We start from the raw sequence: 20,386 nt of genomic DNA on the forward strand, positions 1-20,386 counted from the left end.
GCAGATAAGAAAAAAAAATAAAAAATAGGAAGAGATACAAAGAGGATGGAGCTAGAGACAGACAGAGATGTAAAGATAGAGAAACAGGAAGAACAAGACCAAGGGAGAGACTGGATGATATGTATGTATGGGCTGTCTGCTCCCTTCCTGAACCTAAACCCAATATTTCTACGAACCGAATTGAGTTCCCTATCCCCTAAATTCACATGTTGAGGAGTTCTACAGCAAAGGATCCTGCTGATGGAGCATTTTATCCAAGGACCTGGCAGTAGGGGAAGACTGCCCTTCCCACTCTTCCAAGCGCCCTGCCAATCACTCATTCACAGCAGTTAAGCTTCAGGCTGGTTAGAGGGCTCCCCTTAGATCACAGCCAACTCTAAATTTTTAGAGTTACTCATCACCCACCAGGCAATGCTGTCTGCCTATGCTGTACTGCTTCTTGGACCTCCACTGATGTCATTAACTGTAGTCACCATGATGTACAGTAGGTCTCTTCAATTTATTCCTCCTGTTTAAGTGAAACTTTGTATCCTTTCACTAACCTCTCCACCATTCCTGAAACCCTAGCCTGTGGTAATCATCATTCTACTCTCTATTTCTGTAAGTTTGGCTATTTTGTATTCCACATACATGTGAGATCATGTGATCTTTGTCTTTCTGTGCCTGGCTTGTTTCACTCAACATAATGTCCTCTAGACTTATCCATGTTGTCACAAATGACAGGATTTACTTTTACTTTTTTAAAGGATAGATAGTATTCCATTGTGAATATATAGCATTAAAAAATCTGTCCAACCATTGAAGGATACTTTGGTGGCTTCCATGTCTTGGCTATTGTGAATAATGCTACAATGAACATGGGAGTGCAGATATCTCTTCAACATACCAATTCCAATTCTTTCATAGATGTATACCAGAAGTGAGATTACTGCATCACATGGTAATTCTATTTTTAGTTTTTTGGGGAACCTCCATACTGTTTTCCACAATGGAGGCACTAATTTACACTCTCACCAACAGAATGTAAGAGTTCCTTTTTCTCCACATCTTTGTCAAAACTTCTCTTTTGTCTTTTTGATAACAGTCATTCTAACAAGTGTGAAGTGATATATCTCACTGTGGTTTTAACTTGCATATTCTGATTAGTGATGTTGAGCACTTTTTTTCATATACCTGTTTCCATCTGCAAATCTTCTCTTGAGAAATGTCTATTTAGGATCTTTGCCCATTTTTAAACTGGATTTTTTGTTTTCTTGCTATTGAGTTATTGAATTCCTTACATATTAACCCTTTATCAGATGTATGGTTTGCAAATATTTTCTTTCATTCAGTAGTTTGTGACTTTACTCTGTTGATTATTTCCTTGGCTGAGCAGAAGCTTTTTAGTTTGACATAGTCCAACTTGACTATTTTTGCTTTTGTCGTCTGTGTTTTTGGGACCATGTCCAAAATTATTGCCCTGATTAATGTCACAGAGCTTTTCCCCTTAGATTTTCTTCTAACAGTTTTACAGTTTCAGGTTTTAAATCTTTAATTCATTTTGAGTTAATGTTTATATATGCTGTGTGATAAGGCTCTAAATTGTCACAATCTATGGGCCGAGGTACAAATGAGGCAGAGGATTTGGGCAGAAGTTCAGTTAACTAATACACATATGGCTGAAGTTTTTTTTTTGTTGTTGTTGCTGCTTCCCTTGAGGACTCAAAGTATAGCCTTTGCATGGATCCCTCCACACACAAGTTAGCAGTGATCTAACGGCCTAACTCAGGAGTCCCCAAACTATGGCCCGCGGGCTGCATGCCACCCCCTGAGGCCATTTATCCGGCCCCCGCCGCACTTCAGGAAGGGGCACCTCTTTCATTGGTGGTCAGTGAGTATTGGATGTGGCAGTGCCACAAAGCGCGGTGTTGCTCACGTACAGTACTACTTCCAGTGACGCGGGACGCACGTTTCACGGCTCTGGAAGCACGTCATATGACGCACATCTGGTCTGCGGCTGCTGCGCCCCACATCACCGGAAGCAGTGTGAAATAACAGCAGAAGTAGGAAGCAAGGCAAAGCACTATAACCATGACTGCACAGTACAATGGCCCCCATACTCCCCCAAATGTACAACAACATAATGGCCCCTATAACCTCCCTTTGTCCAAAAGTCTTTCCCCACATTACCACACACTGTGTTTCCCCATTATAAGACCCTGTCTTATATTAATTTTACCCCCAAAAGATGGGGGCTGTCTTATTTTTAGGAGGTGTCTTATAATAGGGGAAACATGAAGCAGCGGGCTTCCCACAGAAGAGGCCCACCGCTGCTGCAGATGTCCAGGACGCTGTGTACAGTGTCACAGGCTGATCACCGCCATCCCTGTATACAGCACTGGAGGCGGTGCTGGGCCTGTGACACTGGATACCGCTGTCTGGGATAGCGGAGGCAGCAGCACTGGCTGTGAAGGGTGTCACACCTTGCATAGTCCGGCCCTCCAACGGTCTGAGGGACAGTGAACTGACTCCCTGTGTAAAAAGTTTGGGGACCCCTGGCCTAACTCATAGAACTCTTCTTATCCAGAGCGAAAAAAAATCACATTATATAAAGTGATTTTGAAGTGTTTAGTCATTTCTTTTATGATATAGGTACAACTTATGAGAGTATGCACATGACTCATTTAGCCAAGATGGATTGTACAAGTTGACCTTTATCAGAAACAACTTACAATAAGAGAATTGGCTAATGGAAGACTGTATGATACCTCAGCTGAAGAGTCTCCATTTATGGTGGAGGTATATACACCACTTTATCCAATGTTAAGTGAAATCAAGTAGCAGAAAATGAAGACTCATACTTTACATTAGAGATTTAGATTTTGAGATCTGCCCACAGGACACAGCGGTGGTCTTTGGGGATGAAGTGACTCATGTTTCCAATCATAATTAAAAGCTATTAATTTTTCTTCTTTTCCAGTAAACTGTTAACTTTTTTAGAGAATTAAAGTGCAATTCAACTTGTTGGATTGCTTAAAAGAAAAGCTTCCCAGGAGCTTCCCACAGAGATCAAGAAAGCACGCTCCCTGCATTATCACAAAGAACCAGGCTTCCTTTCCAGACTTTAGCAGCCCCGGGGAACTGAGAGCCCACCACCCTCCAGAATCTACTGCAGTAAAATCTTGGCATTCCTTCTACTCTCAGACCTATAGTCATCCAACCACTCCCAAGTGTTTCTCATAATGTCCCAGGGCTCCTCTCCACTGATCTGTTTTCCTACTCTTCTTACACTCCCCTGAACCTTTTCACTGTGCTATTTGGTATTCCTGATCTATGATCAGCAAATTCTTACAAAGTCTCAGCTTTTTCCACATATTTGCCTTAACCAAACCTCCTCCGGCAGCATTCTCAAGCAGAAGTTGCTCACCTACTCACCTCTGGGCCAGATCATGTGAACCATGTAGGGTATTAATGCCTTGACCACTTGCCTCAAATGGTGTTCTCCCATCTACCTGACATTCTCACTTCCATGGGTGTGTCTTGTACCTTTTCTCACCCCAAACTGCTCCGTCTTAAAATCCCCAATGCATTTCATTGAAAGACTAAACTGCCTATATTTCTTGTTGGCTTAAATAGCCTATTGGCATAATTGTTTTATTTTTATGCTATACCTTCTCAGCACCAATCTTAACTCGTGTAGTTTTCTCATAACTACTTCCGAAGTTTACTCTCTGTTCTTAAAGACCTAATCCCTTCCCGACTTTCCTTCTTATTCTTAGCAAATGATTTGGGTTTTGATATTTATCTGCTTGACATAGACATTTAGATAACTCAGTCTTCAAACTCAGTATATAGAAAAACAAGTTTTGAACTCTCTTCCACCATCAAAAATGCCCCTCCTATCCCTTGAGCCCAGGAGTTAGAGGCTGGCTACAGTGAGCTATGATCATGCTACTGCCCTCCAGCCAGGTCGACAGAGTGAGATCTTGTCTCTATAGATAAACAAATACACCTCTTTCAGTGTTCTCTGTCTCGCTTTCACTTTTGCACACCTCCAATCTAGTCACTCAAAACTTTAAAATTATAAACTTGAAATGTTCCTGTCTGCAAGCATCCCATTGCCCCTATTGGAAAGGCCATCTTCTTAGTAGTCATATCCCACATGGGCTAGCTCCTACCTCTCTCTCTCCCACCTCATCCTGTGCTAGCTTCTTCTCACTCTGCAAATCTTTTTGTTCCACTCATAATCACCATCTTTCATTTCTATTAATGCACTCAGCATCTTTGCACAGGCAGTTTTCTCTCTTTTCGTTCTTCATGTCCCTGCTAAAATACCCTTTCCTCCAATAAAACCTCCACTGATCAAGCTCTCTACAAGACTAGGTGAAGTCTTCCTATAATATAATATAACAAGTTGCATGTTTCAATTAGAATGATTGATTATTAATATTTATTTCCTACCCTTAAAGTAAGCTTCATAAAGGAGAATAATAGCAGGGTCTGGGGCCATTGTGTTCACCTATCTAGATTTTTCAATAACATCCATGGAAAAAATGAACAGATGACTATGAATCAGTCTGTTCACTCTATTTCACAAAGTGTAAACATGATGTCTTTATAGCAACTCACGCTGGTATAGTTTCTCTCCTAAATGCAACCTCTCTGTCATCTCAGTTTAAAGCACTTTGCTCTTGGATCATTATCTCCTGTGTTTCCAGCTCAGTTCCTCTTTCTCTTCTATTCCAAACTTTTGTGCCAGTACTCCTGGAGCTGAGCATGACAGAAGAAAAAATACAACTATACCGACTGTTTCCACTTTAAATTCATTCCATAAGCCTAAAAAGAGACCCTCAGTTCTGCCTAGCAGGAGAGTGCCTTCCCCTTGGATGTTCAACCTCTCATTCTCCAGGAAGGTTTTCCTACCCCTTCCTGTCTCATCCTTGGAATCCTTCCCTTGCGACCTTCCTTCTCAACCAGCATCTTTCCTTCTCCACTGAGAATACTGAAGCACTCAGAAAGAGAGAAATCAGCATGGGAAAAGTAGCATCGTGTATGCTGTTGGGAATAAGAGTGAAATAAGGACAGTATAATGCCATGAGGAAGAGGGGACAGAATTTCTGGAGCAATGTCTTTACATCAGTGAGCTTACAAGCATGATGTTGTTTTTCCTATCCTAATATCTCTTAAAAATTTATAAAATAATATCCTGATACAATTATTTTCTGAAATGTGATTTTTAAAATGCAGTATTTCATTTTTTTGGCAAAATTATACTGTTGAAAATTGTTACTGTATATTGAAAAGCATTTGCTATAAAAATGGGAGGTTTTTTACTTCTTTTGATTATCTTAACTAATATTTAATCCTATATTACCTTTTTATGTAATGTACTGTTTTTAGTGGTTTCTTGTTGTTTTGCTTCTTTTCTATGTGTTCTTATTTTTGCGATCTAGACTACTTTGTTTTCAACCTCTATTAGTATATTTATTATTTTCATTGTAGATACATGCTTTTAGGTAAATATAGTATAACTATTATTTTTAAAAAATATTAGTGTCTATTAGCCACCCATGTATTATAATAAATTCAATCCCCTGTCTTCCATCTCTTCACTCATTTCATATCTACTTTTTAGGTGAGGAAATCTAAAATTTTAGTTCATGTTATCATTTTATACTTTTCATATCACATTTTCTTTTTAAAGATTCTTCTACTATATTTTTTAGTAAATGAATATTCAAGCAATCTTCTATTTCAGTAGTTTTATTTCATGGAGACAATTTCTTTACACTATGACATTTCTATTATTAAAATCTTTGAGTTTTTTATTCTTTTCTCATTTTGTTGAATTGCTTCTTCAAATATCTTGTATTTAGTGTATGGTTATGCTATATTCTGAACACTTGCACATTTAAAAATGTTTTTTTTATTCTTATAGTTGAATGCAAATTTAGCCGTGTATAGGGTTCTTTCATTATGTTTTTCACAATACAAAAAAAATTGAAAAATTTAAGAATAGATGACATGAATATATTAGAAATTAGTGTAATTTAGGACTAATTGCCAATTTCATGATAAAACTGTTACTAATAATTACAATTATATAATTATAATTAAAATTAAATTATCTAATCACAACAGTTTATGCAAATAGAACACACCTGAAATTGACAGCAAAATATATTTATTCAGTCAAGCATGTTTATACTTAAGAAAGATAGGTCAGATGTGGTGGTTCAAGGCTGTGATCCCAGTACTTTGGGAAGCTAAGGCATGGGGATTGCTTGAGCCTAGGAGTTTGAGACTAGCCTGAGCAATATGGTAAGACCACATCTCTACAATTTTTCTTTTTTAATTAGTAAGGCATGGTAGCACCTGCCTGTAGTCTCAGCTACTTGGGAGGCTGAGGCAGAAGTGAGTTGTGGTTGTGTCACTTCACTCCAGCCTGAGCAACATAGCAAGACCCTGTCTCAAAAGAAAGAGATAGTGTATTTTATCGTGAATACCATCCATAAAAGGATAGTTTTTTCAATATATTAGTTTGTAAGATGTTCCTACAAAATTGTGTAAATTCAAAATAGGATTACAAGAATTAGAATGCCATATGACGTTGGTAACTATATTCCTGTTGGCTTATTTAGTAGTTTCTGATGGAAATATTGATGCACAAATAAATGACAGCTGTCATTTCATGTAAGACAGCTGAATATCAAAATTTATTTAAAAAAGGATTCGTAAATTTTATTGCTGTTGACAAGACAGCTGAAAATAGTATCAATAGTTTCTTAGAATGAATCTTTAACAAATCAACATTCATTTGAAGTAAAATCTGTGCTTATATTTAAGGCATTTACACAAGTTTGCATTTTTGTAGGGGTGTAGAAAATATATGTTTTGGATTGAACAATGGTGAGGCTTTGTAAGGAGTAAAATAATTCCAAATGTTCCAGACTTTAAATATTTTTATATAACACTATGCATCTGAGATATGGCAGGCATTTTGTTTCCCAAAATATCTGTGAAAAAGGCAAATATGTACCATGCAGAAAATGACACTGTTGAAAACACATATTGAATTGTATATGGTGGATTACATAAAACAATGATGCAATAATGAAGCTTCACTAACCTTTGGAGTGGTTTGCTGATATTGGCTTTCAGATTTGAATTTCATGTTTTCCTTGAAACTTCTATATCGCATATGAGGGATCTGTAATTTTGCCGTAGAAGTGCCAAAGTGAAAGCATTGTCATTCCTTTCTTTCCTTCCAACCGTAGAATCCTTAAAGAGAAGCAAACACAGTTAGGAGAGTAAGGAGAAGTTTCACAAAGTCAAAAACCAAACCCCAAACAACCCAAAAGGTAAACTTAAAACTGATATTTCAAAGTTACAAGAATTATCAATAACAAAATTAAAATTTTTAAATTAAATATTTTGTGAGATTACTTATACAATGTTATGTAATCTAATAACACTCTTCCCAATCTCTACTCCACCACCAGTCTTTATGTGTCAGCTTTTGGCCAACATTGTTTCTGGTCACTGCTCTTTTGTTTCCTTTCCCCATAGTCTATATCATGATTGAGACTATAGTGGTAAATGAAAATGAACCTGGTAGATTTAAAATAAAATATAAATACAGGGTAGATAGGAACAGTCAGGGAATTAACACAGATGCAGTTTGTTTTTACCTTGGTTGAGTGAGATTTTAGAGATCAATGCCTGCTCATTTTTGCATTTATCATTTTAAGTAGTAAAATTACATTTGTTTCTCTCTGTTTTTTTTTTTTTTTTTTTTTTTTTTTTTTTAGACAGAGTCTTGCTCTGTCGCCAGGCTGAAGTGCAGTGGTGGGATCTCGGCACACTGTAACCCCCACTTCCCAGGGTCAAGTGATTCTCCTGCCTCCACCTACCGAATAGCTGGGACTGCAAGTGTGCACCACCATGACCAGCTAATTTTTGTATTTTTAGTAGAGACGGGGCTTCACCATGTTGGCCAGGATGGTCTTGATCTCTTGACCTCGTGATCTACCTGCCTTGGCCTCCCAAAGTGCTGGGATTACAGGCGTGTGTCACTGCGACTGGCCCATTTTTTTTTTCTCTTTAACAGAATTAATTAACTACATTTGATTCAGTGATCTGGTTTTGTAAACTGAGATGTGATTCATAAAATATAACAAGGTATATGTTAATTATATTAAAAATGAACCTCAGTTTTATACAATTGTGTTCATCATAATGTTTGGTTTGTAGACAAATTATTTTCATTGGTTCATGTAAAGAAAGTCCTCTTTTATTTTATGTTAACAGATAAGGGTGTATGTATGTGTTTGTTAATATAAAGAGCAACCATGAACTCAAATCTTAATAAATAACTATACTGTGGCACATGCCTGTAATCCCAGCTATGTGGGAGGCTGAGGCACGAGAATCGTTTGACCTTGGGAGACGGAGGTTGCAGTGAGCCAAGATCGTGCCACTGCACTCCAGCTTGGTGACAAAGCGAGACTCTGTCTCAAAATAATAATAATAATAATAAACGACCATTCTAGTTATTTATATGAGTTTACTTATGCATCTTCTTTCTATCGTTCCAGGTACCACCTCCAAATAAACTCTCCCCTTAATTTTATGTGTATTATTTTCTTGCTCTGTTTTTTGATAACCCCATTATTCAAATATAATTTGTGTAGCAAACGATTTACCCACATATATAAAATTTAATGTTTTTAGTGTTGTATTCACATGGTTATACAATCATCACCACAATCAATTTTTTTAACATTTTTATCACCTCAAAAGGTAACTCTATATTCTTTGCGGTCATCCTCAATCTTCTCGTCTACGACTGCCCAGGCAACCACAAATCTACATTCCATCTCAATGGATTTGCCTATTCTGTACATGCTATTTCATATAAATACAATCCTAAAATACGTTGTCTTTTGTAACCAGTTTCTTTCACTCAGCATCATGTTTTCAAGCTTTGCGGTGAGCCAGAATCGCGGCACTGCACTCCAGCCTGGGTGACAGAGTGAGACTTTGTCTCAAAGAAAAGTTTAAATTAAGATTTATCCATGCTGTAGGTAGAAATAATTAAGTTATTCCTCTACCGTTTAATATTTTGTGGTTGAGTATACCACACTTTCTTTATCTACCACCCTTTTTATTGGCACGTGAGTCACTCCTCTCCCCTCCTCCTTTTTGTACTGTTTTCCTATTAAAATTTGGTAGCATCTCCTGATCCCACATGGTTGAAGGTTTCTCTGGGTACAGACTTAGGAGTGGAATTGCTCCATCCCATACGTGTGAATGTTTAATAGTATATACTTCCAAATTGTTTTCTTAATATCACTCTCCTATTAGAAATGTATTAGAAATTCTATTGGTTTACCACCTCTTTGGAGTTAGTGTTGTAAGACTGTGACATTGTCAATTAATGTTATATATTTTTGTCATTATAACCCTTATTTGCATTTCCTTAATTATTAATGAGGTGGAGTACTTCTTTATGTGTTTACTGCCCATAAGCTTTTCCTCCTCCATTAAATCCTTTCATGTTTTTTGCTCACTTTATACTGGGTTACTTAAGTTCTTCTTCTTATTGACTTGTAAGATTTGTTTACGTAACGTGCTATGGACTCTTTATTAGTTATATATGTTGTTAATATCTTATCCTCAATTCGTAGCTTGTTTTCACTCTTTTTTAATTTTTAAATTTTTTTAGAGATGGGGATCTTGATCTATTGCCCAGGCTGGAGTGCACTGGCATGATCATAGCTCTCTGCATCCTTCAAATGCAGGGCTCAAGCAATCCTCTTGCCTCAGCCTCCTGAGTAGCTGGGACTACAGGCCTAAGTCACCAATCTGGCTGCATTTTTACTCTAAATATTTGTTTTGATAATTACAAGTTGTTTATTTAATGTAATAGTATGTTCATCATCTTTTTCAATGTAGAGCATATTTTGTGTCTTAAGAAAACCATTTCCTCTTTCTAAATTAAACTTTACAATAGAATTTTGAAAATTTTCATTTGACATTTGAATGCCACTCGAAGTTGAATTTTGTATGTAAATTGAAAAGAGGATCCATGTTTCTATTTTTCCACTTTAAAAATCTGCAGTTATTATTGTTTTCTCACAGCTTAATATGTCCTGTTATATATCTAATTTCCATATCTATGTGGCATAGTTTTACTCTCTTTACTTTGTCAATTTTCCTAACTTCCTGCTGTACCATATTGTTTTGATGACTATAGCTTCAGGATGAGGATGATTTTTTTTTTTTTTCAGGTGAAATCTCTTTTCTTTTCAGTAGAATGTCTGTTCACAGACCTTTGCTTATCCATATGCATTTAAGAATCAGCTTGTCGGGTTCCATTAAAACAAAAACAAACAAACAGAAAACTTGCTGCAATTTTGATTAGAGTTGCTTTGAAACTCTGAGTTGCTTTGCTGGTCCATTTGGAGGAAATTTAAACCTTTGCTTTAGTATGTTTCTGTAATTGTCTTTGGTCAGTTCTAAGAAACTAGAAAGCTTTGGCCAGGTGTGCCTACTCCAGGGTCACAAAGATATCCTGCTTGCTCTTCCAGAAGAGTTATAGGTTTAAAGTATCCATTTAGTTGTGACATAGATGAAATTAATTTTTATGTATGATATGAGGTTTTTCTTTTGGATTTCCAGTTGTTCCACTACCACTCTTCTTTTCTTCTTAAGATCCATGTACGGTTTTTTTTTTTTTTTTTGAGACGGAGTTTCGCTCTTGTTACCCAGGCTGGAGTGCAATGGCGCGATCTCGGCTCACCGCAACCTCCGTCTCCCAGGTTCAGGCAATTCTCCTGCCTCAGCCTCCTGAGTAGCTGGGATTACAGGCACGTGCCACCATGCCCAGCTAATTTTTTTGTATTTTTAGTAGAGACGGGGTTTCACCATGTTGACCAGGATGGTCTTGATCTCTCGACCTCGTGATCCACCCGCCTCGGCCTCCCAAAGTGCTGGGATTACAGGCTTGAGCCACCGCGCCCGGCCCCATGTAGGGTTTTTAAGTAAAGGTATGGGATGCTCAGAGATGCATTTCCTGGAGATGGAGCTGTATAGTGGAGTGTGAGTGTTGTCTGCAAGAATTTAGGGATTTTTAAACCAATTAGCAAGATTTATAAAATGCAGAAAAGATGTTTCATGGCCTGAGCTTTGATAGTGGCAATGTGAGAGACTGTTTTTAATTGAATATGATTAACAGGAGTCTGTAGAATTTGAGCCTATTGACTAGGCTCCTTTTCTACTCTTCATGGCTTTTTTTTTTTTCTTTCAGGTCAGGGTCAATTTGGCATTTACTCCCTTCTTAGCCACTCCATCTGCACAAACACCTACCTTAGGCTTTTAAAAATATCCCATCCATGGGTTCTTCCTATTAATGATGGGAATGATGTTGGTGCAAAAACTAGTACCATTTGCAGAATATTTTGCATATTACAAGATGGCAAATACATTAACTAAGTGGTAGATCAGGCAGAAAAAAACTAATCTCAATTTATAGAGGAGTAAAGTAGTAATGAGGTTAATATGACTTTCATCTAAGTGATTTACCTAAAGAGGCAAAATACCTTTAAGTCTTATTTTGTTTTATGTTAGGAAGGCAACTAGAAAAGCAAAAGGACATAAAATGTGCATGTAGTTGCAGCGCCGAAGACCTAGATTTGAGGCCCGGCTCTATAGTCTACTACCAGACATGGGGCTTTCATTTGATCTCTGTTGACCACAAGTAGCTTCTCTGTCAAATGTGGGTGATGAAATCCACATGCCTTGTGGTAAGAATTAAGAAAGAGTATATGTGAAACTGTTTTAAAATTTATCAATATTAGTTGTTATATCTCATGCCTTGTAGAGAATAAAAGCCCTGATTTAGGAATGAGTTAGCCATGTTTGCAAGGTTGTACTCTGCCATTAACTATGGGTGTATCCACTTACTCAATCTCAGCCTCAATTCCACTATCTTTAAAACGGTCACAATAATAAATCACAGAGATTTTGTACACAGAGATTAGGAATATGGTAGGTAATGAACACAGTGCTTGGTGCATAGCACATATTCTGTATGTTTTAGGTAACACGTCCATTAGAAAAAAAACTCCCCTTTAATTCTCAACTTTAGCTTTAAACTTTAGCTTCTGGTTGAGTTAACTCTGTACCTATTAGCACTACTTATGCCTTGTTATTTACTAATTTGAGGTGATCAGAGTTGTGCGTTCTTGGAAGCACCATTTATACAGATCACAGGCTGTTCTAGTCCTCCTGGACTGTGCAATTTGTGGCCTGTTTGTACCTTGTGTTCTCAGTGTGATTTTTATCTATTAGCTCCTTCACTTTCTGGCTTGAGTTTCTATTACTGACTCAGGTCTAGCTTCCCATTTAAGGGAAGGTTTTTACTCATGTATGTTCTCAAATTAATAAAAAAATCATTTGCTCATGAAAATGCACACAACCTAATCAGACTCACTAAATAGATTCATAATGGGGATTCATTTCTGTTCACGTATTTTATATTTATAGTTGAAAGTTGGATGATTTTTTCACCTGGAGAAAAATGTTTTTTTAAAAAATTCTAACTGCAACATGAAAATGGAAACAACCTCTTAAGGGTCCTATTTGTGGCTTCTGTTTAATTTTTGGTTATTCTTTGTGGACATTAATGGATACAACTTTATTCCATTCTGTGTCACTGTATGAGTAGATAGAATAAAAACTATTCAAATTTGGCACAAAAAGATTTTTTTTTCCCCAAGGGATTTTAAAACAATAGCATAAATAATGGGTTATTCATGAAAAGAATTTTTTCTGCTTCTTTCAGACACACTGGTGGGTGACAGCCTGACATCATCCTGGAGATTTTCAAGGATAAGAACTCATGCTTTTCAGGAGAGGCTAACTTTTGTTTAAACTTTGCTTTACATTTCCTCAACTTGTATTTAAATATGTTTTTTAATTTATATATGTTGTATAAACATTCTTTATAGATTATAGCCTAATATTATAACATCTCTTTTGAAGAATGATTAGTTTGAGATATGGTGATATGAAAAAATTTATCTGCATTCAAAACTGAAATAAAAACCTCTAAAAAATAAATAAGGAAGAAAATCCCAATGGAAGAATGGGAAAAGACTTAATAAAATCCAAATTGCCAATATTTATGTAAAATTTGACAAATCCTGCTAGAAAAAAGGAAATAGAAATAAAAACATTTTCTCAAGTTCAAATTGGCAGATTCAAATAATAATTCCAATTACAAATAAGTGTACTTGGAAGCTCTCATATATTGTTAGTGGGAATACAGATTTTAAACTAATGTGAATATGAACACTTCCTGGGGAGAAATTTGGGAATACTCCCAAGAAAAACTTTGAAAGTGACAATCTGGCTCCTTTTTTTAAAGCACCAACTTAGATTTCATTCAGGCTCTTCATACTGTTTGGATATAGGGATTTAAACAAGGCCAGACATATATATATATATATATGGCCTATATATATATTTTAAACATTCACACACTTTTTTTTTTGAGACAAAGTTTCATTCTTTGCTCTTGTTGCACAGGCTGGAGTGCAGTGGTACCATCTCAGCTCATTGCATCCTCTGCCTCCCAGGTTCAAGTGATTCTCCTGCCTCAGCCTCCCGAGTAGCTGAGAATACAGGCATCTGCCACCATGCCTGACTAAATTTTTGTATTTAGTAGAGATGGGGTTTCATCATGTTGGTCAGGCTGGTCTGGAACTCTTAATCTCAGGTGATCCACTTGTCTCGGTCTCCCAAATTGCTGGGATTACAGGTGTGAACCACCACACCTGGCCATATATATATATATATCATATAAAATTACTCTAGGTATAGAACATCCAATTTATCAAGTTACAATTTTATGAGTCAGTGCCCTGTTTACTGTCTAAAATTGTTGCTATACCTATATACATGAAAATATTTTGAAAATTGGAGGCAACGCACAAGCAAACAAATAACCCAGCAAATATCCGGTACAGCCCAACTGCTGAATCACCTGCTAATGTATTTCTAGGGGCTTGGAATTCTTTTTGGAAGGTAAAACAAATTTAGCTAATGTGTATAAATGGCATTTACCTCTTTTAACACTTGGCACATGATTGTTTCATTGCTTCTTAATGGAAATAATCCAGGAACTGAAATTAATACTTTTGTGATACAAATACACTGTATTACAGAAGACCTTTAACATATATTCAGTGCCTGAGTTATTATTGGAATATTGATAAATAAATCATTCTGCACTACTAATGAGTGCCACAAATAGTGTCTATTAAAGAAAACCTTAAAGGTCACAAAATTAAATCTGGAAAAGTTATTTTCTATAAACACAGACAAAATAATTTATAATCACTTTATTTCTTTTTCAAAATACATATGAAACAGTAAAATTATATTTCAAATGCTTTCCATTTTCTTTTACAAAAGTAATCATAAACTGTATACTTCGTAACAGCTTTGAGGTTTAATTGTTACGTAATTCATCTGAACCTGACAAATATATTCACACATTCTAAAGAAGACACTGTAAAAATACTGCATTGTGCAACATCTTTTAAAGGTGGTTGCAAAAACATTTGTTCTAAGTAATGCAATTATATGCTGTCAAGTTTCACAAATGACTGTTTACCATACAAAAGTCAGAAACATGAATTTCAAGAGATTTTAAAATTTCCATTCTATAATGTGGAAGCCAAAGATATTGATTTGAACAATGGCAAAGTATTAAATCACAAACTTCAGCTGAAAAGTCACCTTATGAACAAGGACTGAAGGTTCAAAAAATCCGATAGAATGGATCCAAATAATTTGATGTTAAATGTGAAATGATGAATTTTAGTGGTTCCTGCCAGTTTAGAATAATTGGCAACATCTTGGACTATTTATTAGTGGACTCATCACATTTACAACGTGAGGCAGTTCTTTTCACCTTTGGCTTCTTTATCCTGAAATAAAGGTTTTGCTTCATTGTCCATAATGTCTCCATATTTGCAGGTGAAACTGATCACTTCTTACAGTTGGAAAGGTCAATAGTAAGTTAATGTGAATGACACCAACTTGGGCTGGACTTTTTGTCTATAAGACAAACTATAAATGCAAATATTTTGTATATTAGAGTTGGTCTACCTGCTTCTTATTTATACAGTGATAAAATTTATGAAGCTATTCACAATGGAGATTACTAAGTTCTTTCAAAGGAAACCTTCAGGGTATTTTTAAAGATAAAAATTATAATAAAACTCACAAAATGATCTATAATCTATACAGATATAAACAGAATAAATCATGCATTATTTTTTTTGGTACAGAATAATTCAATGACGAGTTTGTAAATAGCCTTAGGGATTACAGGTTGTTTTGCATCCACAAACTTTATTCTATGGAAAAATCATAGCTGAATATAATTCATATTTTGATGTTCAGAATAGGAAAATTAAAAAGAAAACAATTTTGAAAGGGAAGATGAAATAAACATCTAATGCATTAACTTTTCAATATCAAGATTTATTTATCTTTACACTTTTGACTTATATCTATAATATTCATTAATATCTAATAAATTGTTTTTGAGGGAAAAAAACCATGAAATTGAATAACTAAAATCCACCCACCCTGTGCAGTAAATAATGGCATCTGTATACGTACAATGGATAACACTTACAGCAAAATTTCAGGAGAAAAATGGCTTATTTTTACCCTCTGGTGACAAGATCAGGCATAAATTTGCTCTTTGGAGATGCTTCTCATGATCCAGGTGAGTTTAGAAGAAATTATTGTCAGTTTGAGATAAAAATATTTCCATAGAAATGTATCTATCAATAGCATGTCATTTCTATTGTCTCAGTATAGAATAATTCTAATCAATTCCTCCTGGCAGGAGTATGTTTAAATCATTTCAGACATGAAAAAGGCTATCCTTTCTCTTAAACATCTTTTACTTATTTTTCCGTCACCATGTCCAGCATTCGAAATGTTTGCGTTCAATAAACCGTTAAGTCCCACTTCCACGTCAGCCTTTAATTTAGTGCTTTCTTTTCTGAAGTCTCTGTAGCATGATGTTGTCATGCCACCAAATCACATCCTGGTTTCTTATGTTCATGAGAACAGGGTGAAAGTGAAAATAATTTTTTAATTTGATGAGAAGATACTTGGAACTGAATATTAATGAACTGCCACTGTTCAAATACATATCTTTTTGGTTAGCTGTTAATGGTAGATGACAACTAATTACTAATACATCTTTTATTAAATTACCATTCACTTTAATTAACAAAATATTGAGTAAATATAGAAGTTTTTTTTAACAAAACACAAAATTTTCACCTAAAAGGGTATCACTGAATAATGTATTGGAGACAACATTTAGTTTAATTAGCTGTTTCCCATACAAAATATAAACTCATTCTTTTCTTTGAAATAATGGGTCTTTACAGCAGGTTCAGATGAATCATATCCTGAGCCATGTCACTGAGTTAACGATTAAATGCTCTGTCATAGGGATTTTGGGAACAATGTTAAAGCATATACATTTCTCTAAAAGTTAAAACGTACAAGTCTTTTGATTTTGCATCTCAATATCAAATTTCCATATGCTTTAAATTCTTCGCTCAACTATCATTTAATTACTTTATTTTACATTCATTCTTTGAATCATTTCTCATTGACAGTACTACATTTTTAGCCTAAAGCTTATGAAAGTTTGGATCAAGTAGAGTACCTCAAAACAACTGGAGTTGCTTCAAGAACAAGTGAAGAAAAATCTGCATTTTCTTTTTATTTAGTAGAGGTGAAATGACGTTCTCAAACCCTTATCCACTTCAGGTGTTTTTTATTATCAGGCAATTAAATTACCTGGTTATTATTACAACTAAGGTGGCAAAAAAAATCAGACTAAATTCTATAAAAATATACGTTCTTAAATCATATCAAGTACTCTTTTTGAGGAGGTAAAGAAATTACCACATGTTCAATGTTAAAATTTCATGTCCCTTTATTTGTAATAGTCTTTAGCTCTTTTGGTAACTGATCCTCAAATAAGTTATATCTTGTTTTATGGAAAGTAAAAGTTGACCACAGGGGTGGAAGTTTAGTGTTTTCAATTTTGCAGTAATTAATCATTAAATGAAGGCTTTAGGAGATGGATAGCTCTTTACCTAGTCGCAAAAATTTTAAAATAATAAACATTAGAGGAGAATAAACACAGTTGAGAATGTCAATTAAATATTACCACCAAATAGGTTCAAATATATTTGCTTTTATTTATCAAAAACCTGAGTCAGTATTGATCAGTTGTGATCTCCCTGCAATAACTACAACGTGCTCACACTTCCCAAGACTGCGTAAGAAAGTGAGTGTCTGGCTCTGCTTTCCTGTCTGTGTTCCCCAGGCACTAGTCCTAATGTTATATGTTGCTGAACCGTGAATATATTCAATATAGAAATTCTTACAGGCTAACAAAGTCTCAGAAACACAGGGTTGATCTGACAAAAACAATTGTTGGGAAAAATATTATTAGGAAACCAGTGTTAAAAAACAATGTTCTGAGTTTTATGAAAAGATGTACTCCACAAACATGAATGTTCTTTTCATGTTCAATTCCCTCATTCCCCTGATTTCTTGGTGAAACAGGTAAAACAAACAACAAATCCCTCCCCCAAAACTAAGAAGAATATCAGTATTGTTTGCTAATGAATCAAGTTACTCTTTTCCTAGGCTTATATTTGGTAAGTCCCTGAAATTAGACATTCATTATGTATCTGAACTACAACTTCATAATGTGTTGGTACTGTCATCAAAATGTGATGTCCCACACAAGGAGATTTCTAACATCAAACCATATTTTAAATATTGAAACTAAAAACATTTCATCTTCAATTACAAGCAGAAAGATAAGTTATGTGTATATGAATGTGTGGGCTGTGTAGAGTGAGGGTGTGTTGTATTAAAAGCGTTAGGACTACATTTTTATAATATGAACTGTCATTTTTAACAATCATACCTTATCAATCTGTGCATAAACCTTCCTCCTGAATTACATGAAAGATGAGCTGTGGTGAATTTCCTCTGCTTGATCTCTTTCTCAGGATTAACACATATCCTTGCGTGACGAGTTTATTCTAACTCCAAGAAAACATTTAAAAAATTATTTTAAAAACTTATTTTAATCTACAATTCCCATATTAGAGTCTCCTGACTAGCCAATGGTTCACATTTTTACATCACAAGCATTGGCTTTTTCTCCTTAGAAAGTAAAGAAAAGCATGAGTTTCTAAGAATCAATAAAAAGTCCTTAAAATATGTTTTTGGGTGAAAATAATTATTATACTCACTTAGGAAATGTAATTGCTAATTTACTTTAAGCTGCAGTTATATCTACTAATAAAACAATTGTCTCCAAAAATGTCATTCTATTAATAGTATAATGTTTTGTCTTCCCATTTGAAAAGTTTTATTTCCCAATAAAACAAAGAGTTTCAGAATGTGTCATCTTTCATTTTACCTACAGCAAATAATTCTTTTAGGCTTGACAAGGTAGCCAAGTGTTTTCAAACAGCTTTCTTCTATTATTTTCAGTGAGAAAATGTTAGCTACGAGTAGCTGTTTTCCTTAGGGTAGCATAAGCATTTTTGAAAAATCTAAGGCAGAACTGTTTTTGCCTTTAAAATGTTAATGTGCAAAATATTTACCTCCTAATTAATAGTAATGCCATCATTATAAGAGATGGCAACAAAATTTCAAGGCTTTAATTTTTTTAATATTTAGAGATAATGGGATTTTACAAAATTAAAAATTTCATAACCGCCGAAAAAATTTTCTCATCCAAGTAACTATGTTTTCTTGCCTTTTTTTAAAAAAAAATACCAATTTTGAAATAATCTTGAAATAGGCACTATCTATACCACACATCTCAAAAGTAAGGTTGGGGTAATTCAGTATAGATACCTTCCAATAGGGCCTGAAAATGAGACCAAATATGTTGACCTGATTTAAAAGAAAGTTCTGTCTTGTAAAAACATTTGCATAGTTTTTACATCTAGTGGCCTGAGCCTTGATGCTTATGAAGGCAAATGCCTTTCATGCAAGGACTGGAGTCCTAGCCTTTAGAATTAATTTGTTTATTATTATTATTAAGTATTGACATTGTATTATTAATATTTATGGCATATTTCTATATTTTGCTGCAAATAAATCATCCTTTCTTTCAGAAAATATCCAATTTCAATGATTAGCTTCTGACTGGGTGTAAGAATCACCACTACTGTGTACAATCTAAACGATGATGAACACAGAGAATGTTGTTGTTCCTTCGGTGTCTGTTAGTATGGTCTATCATAAACACAGGATCTATATCATAGCTTCAAGTCACAAACAATACATGTCACAAACAATACATGTCACAGTACTTGAGAACCTTACAATCACTTAAAAAATTAACTTCTAATTCTTTACACTTAGAAATACTAGTGCTACATTTGAGATGAAGATTATTAGAATTTTAAAAATATCAGTTACAGTGCAACAGATATCTGAGCTAACGTAACAGTAAAACAGTATAAAATGGTAGCCATAATGGCCCAACCTCCATTTTTCAGCCAGTAAGTATTACTTCTTAAATTTATATTCAAAACGATTCTTTAAATTTATAGTTTTGTCTGTGTGTTTTAAAGAACAAGCTTGAGAGACAAAGTTTTGAGTTTAGCAGAGCCAAATCTCACTAAGAAAGCAATTTTATGAGAATGAAAGAAAAGTATTATCAGATAAGTAACATTAATTTGATTGTGCAAGGATTTAATGCTGTGTAAGTTAAGTTCAAAATCTCCTTTTAAGTTTATATCAAACCATGTGCACAATTGGAAATGAACACAGTATAACAAAACCAAACCCATACATATGTGACATGTGCTACTTTATACAACAGCAGCATAAACTATATTCAATTTTAGATAAGTATGAACTGTTTAAATAAACATTTCTTTGCTTATGCAAAGAATTACAACATATTCAACACTCTTTGTGCTAACAGGCATTTGACATGAAGGACAAAATGCCTTAAGCAACTAAGGACTATATGTATTCAAGTAAAATGTATTAAGATGTTCAAAGTTAAAAAATCAGCAATAAAAGTAAATAAAAAATTACACATCAAGTTTGTTCATTATTATGAATATATTTTAAATGAGGAAATCAAACCTTCCACTTTTTCTTTTCTGATTCAATGAGCACATGGTCCTAGGTTCTTATGTCATGGTGTCTTACTTTGGAGGCATTATGGTGTGGAAGGTGGTTTGGGAGAAGGGCAGGATCCTTGACTATCAAAACTGGTCGCCCGGCCAGGTAACTGAAAGACAATAAT

General features: G+C 34.9%; 1 protein-coding gene across 6 annotated transcripts in view; it reads right to left on the reverse strand.

Annotated features, from left to right (window-relative positions):
• Positions 1-20,386, reverse strand: part of SYT10 (synaptotagmin 10) — a 119,659-nt gene that overhangs the window by 44,659 nt on the left and 54,614 nt on the right. For 2 of the 6 annotated variants that reach the window (XR_012518525.1, XR_012518524.1), the window contains exons 7-8: positions 18,032-20,371; positions 7,109-7,260 (exon numbers count right to left, since the gene is read on the reverse strand). Coding sequence is in view for 1 of the 6 variants with exons in the window: in XM_003926646.4 (XP_003926695.1) it covers positions 20,300-20,371 (72 nt within the window). In the remaining 5 variants the exon portion in view is untranslated. Of the gene's footprint in view, positions 1-7,108; positions 7,261-13,193; positions 20,372-20,386 lie in introns of those variants that run through there. The other 4 variants (XR_012518527.1, XR_012518526.1, XR_012518528.1 and 1 more) reach the window with 4 other exon arrangements.

This window comes from Saimiri boliviensis, chromosome 7, assembly GCF_048565385.1.
Source record: "Saimiri boliviensis isolate mSaiBol1 chromosome 7, mSaiBol1.pri, whole genome shotgun sequence".
Taxonomy (NCBI): Eukaryota; Metazoa; Chordata; class Mammalia; order Primates; family Cebidae; genus Saimiri; species Saimiri boliviensis.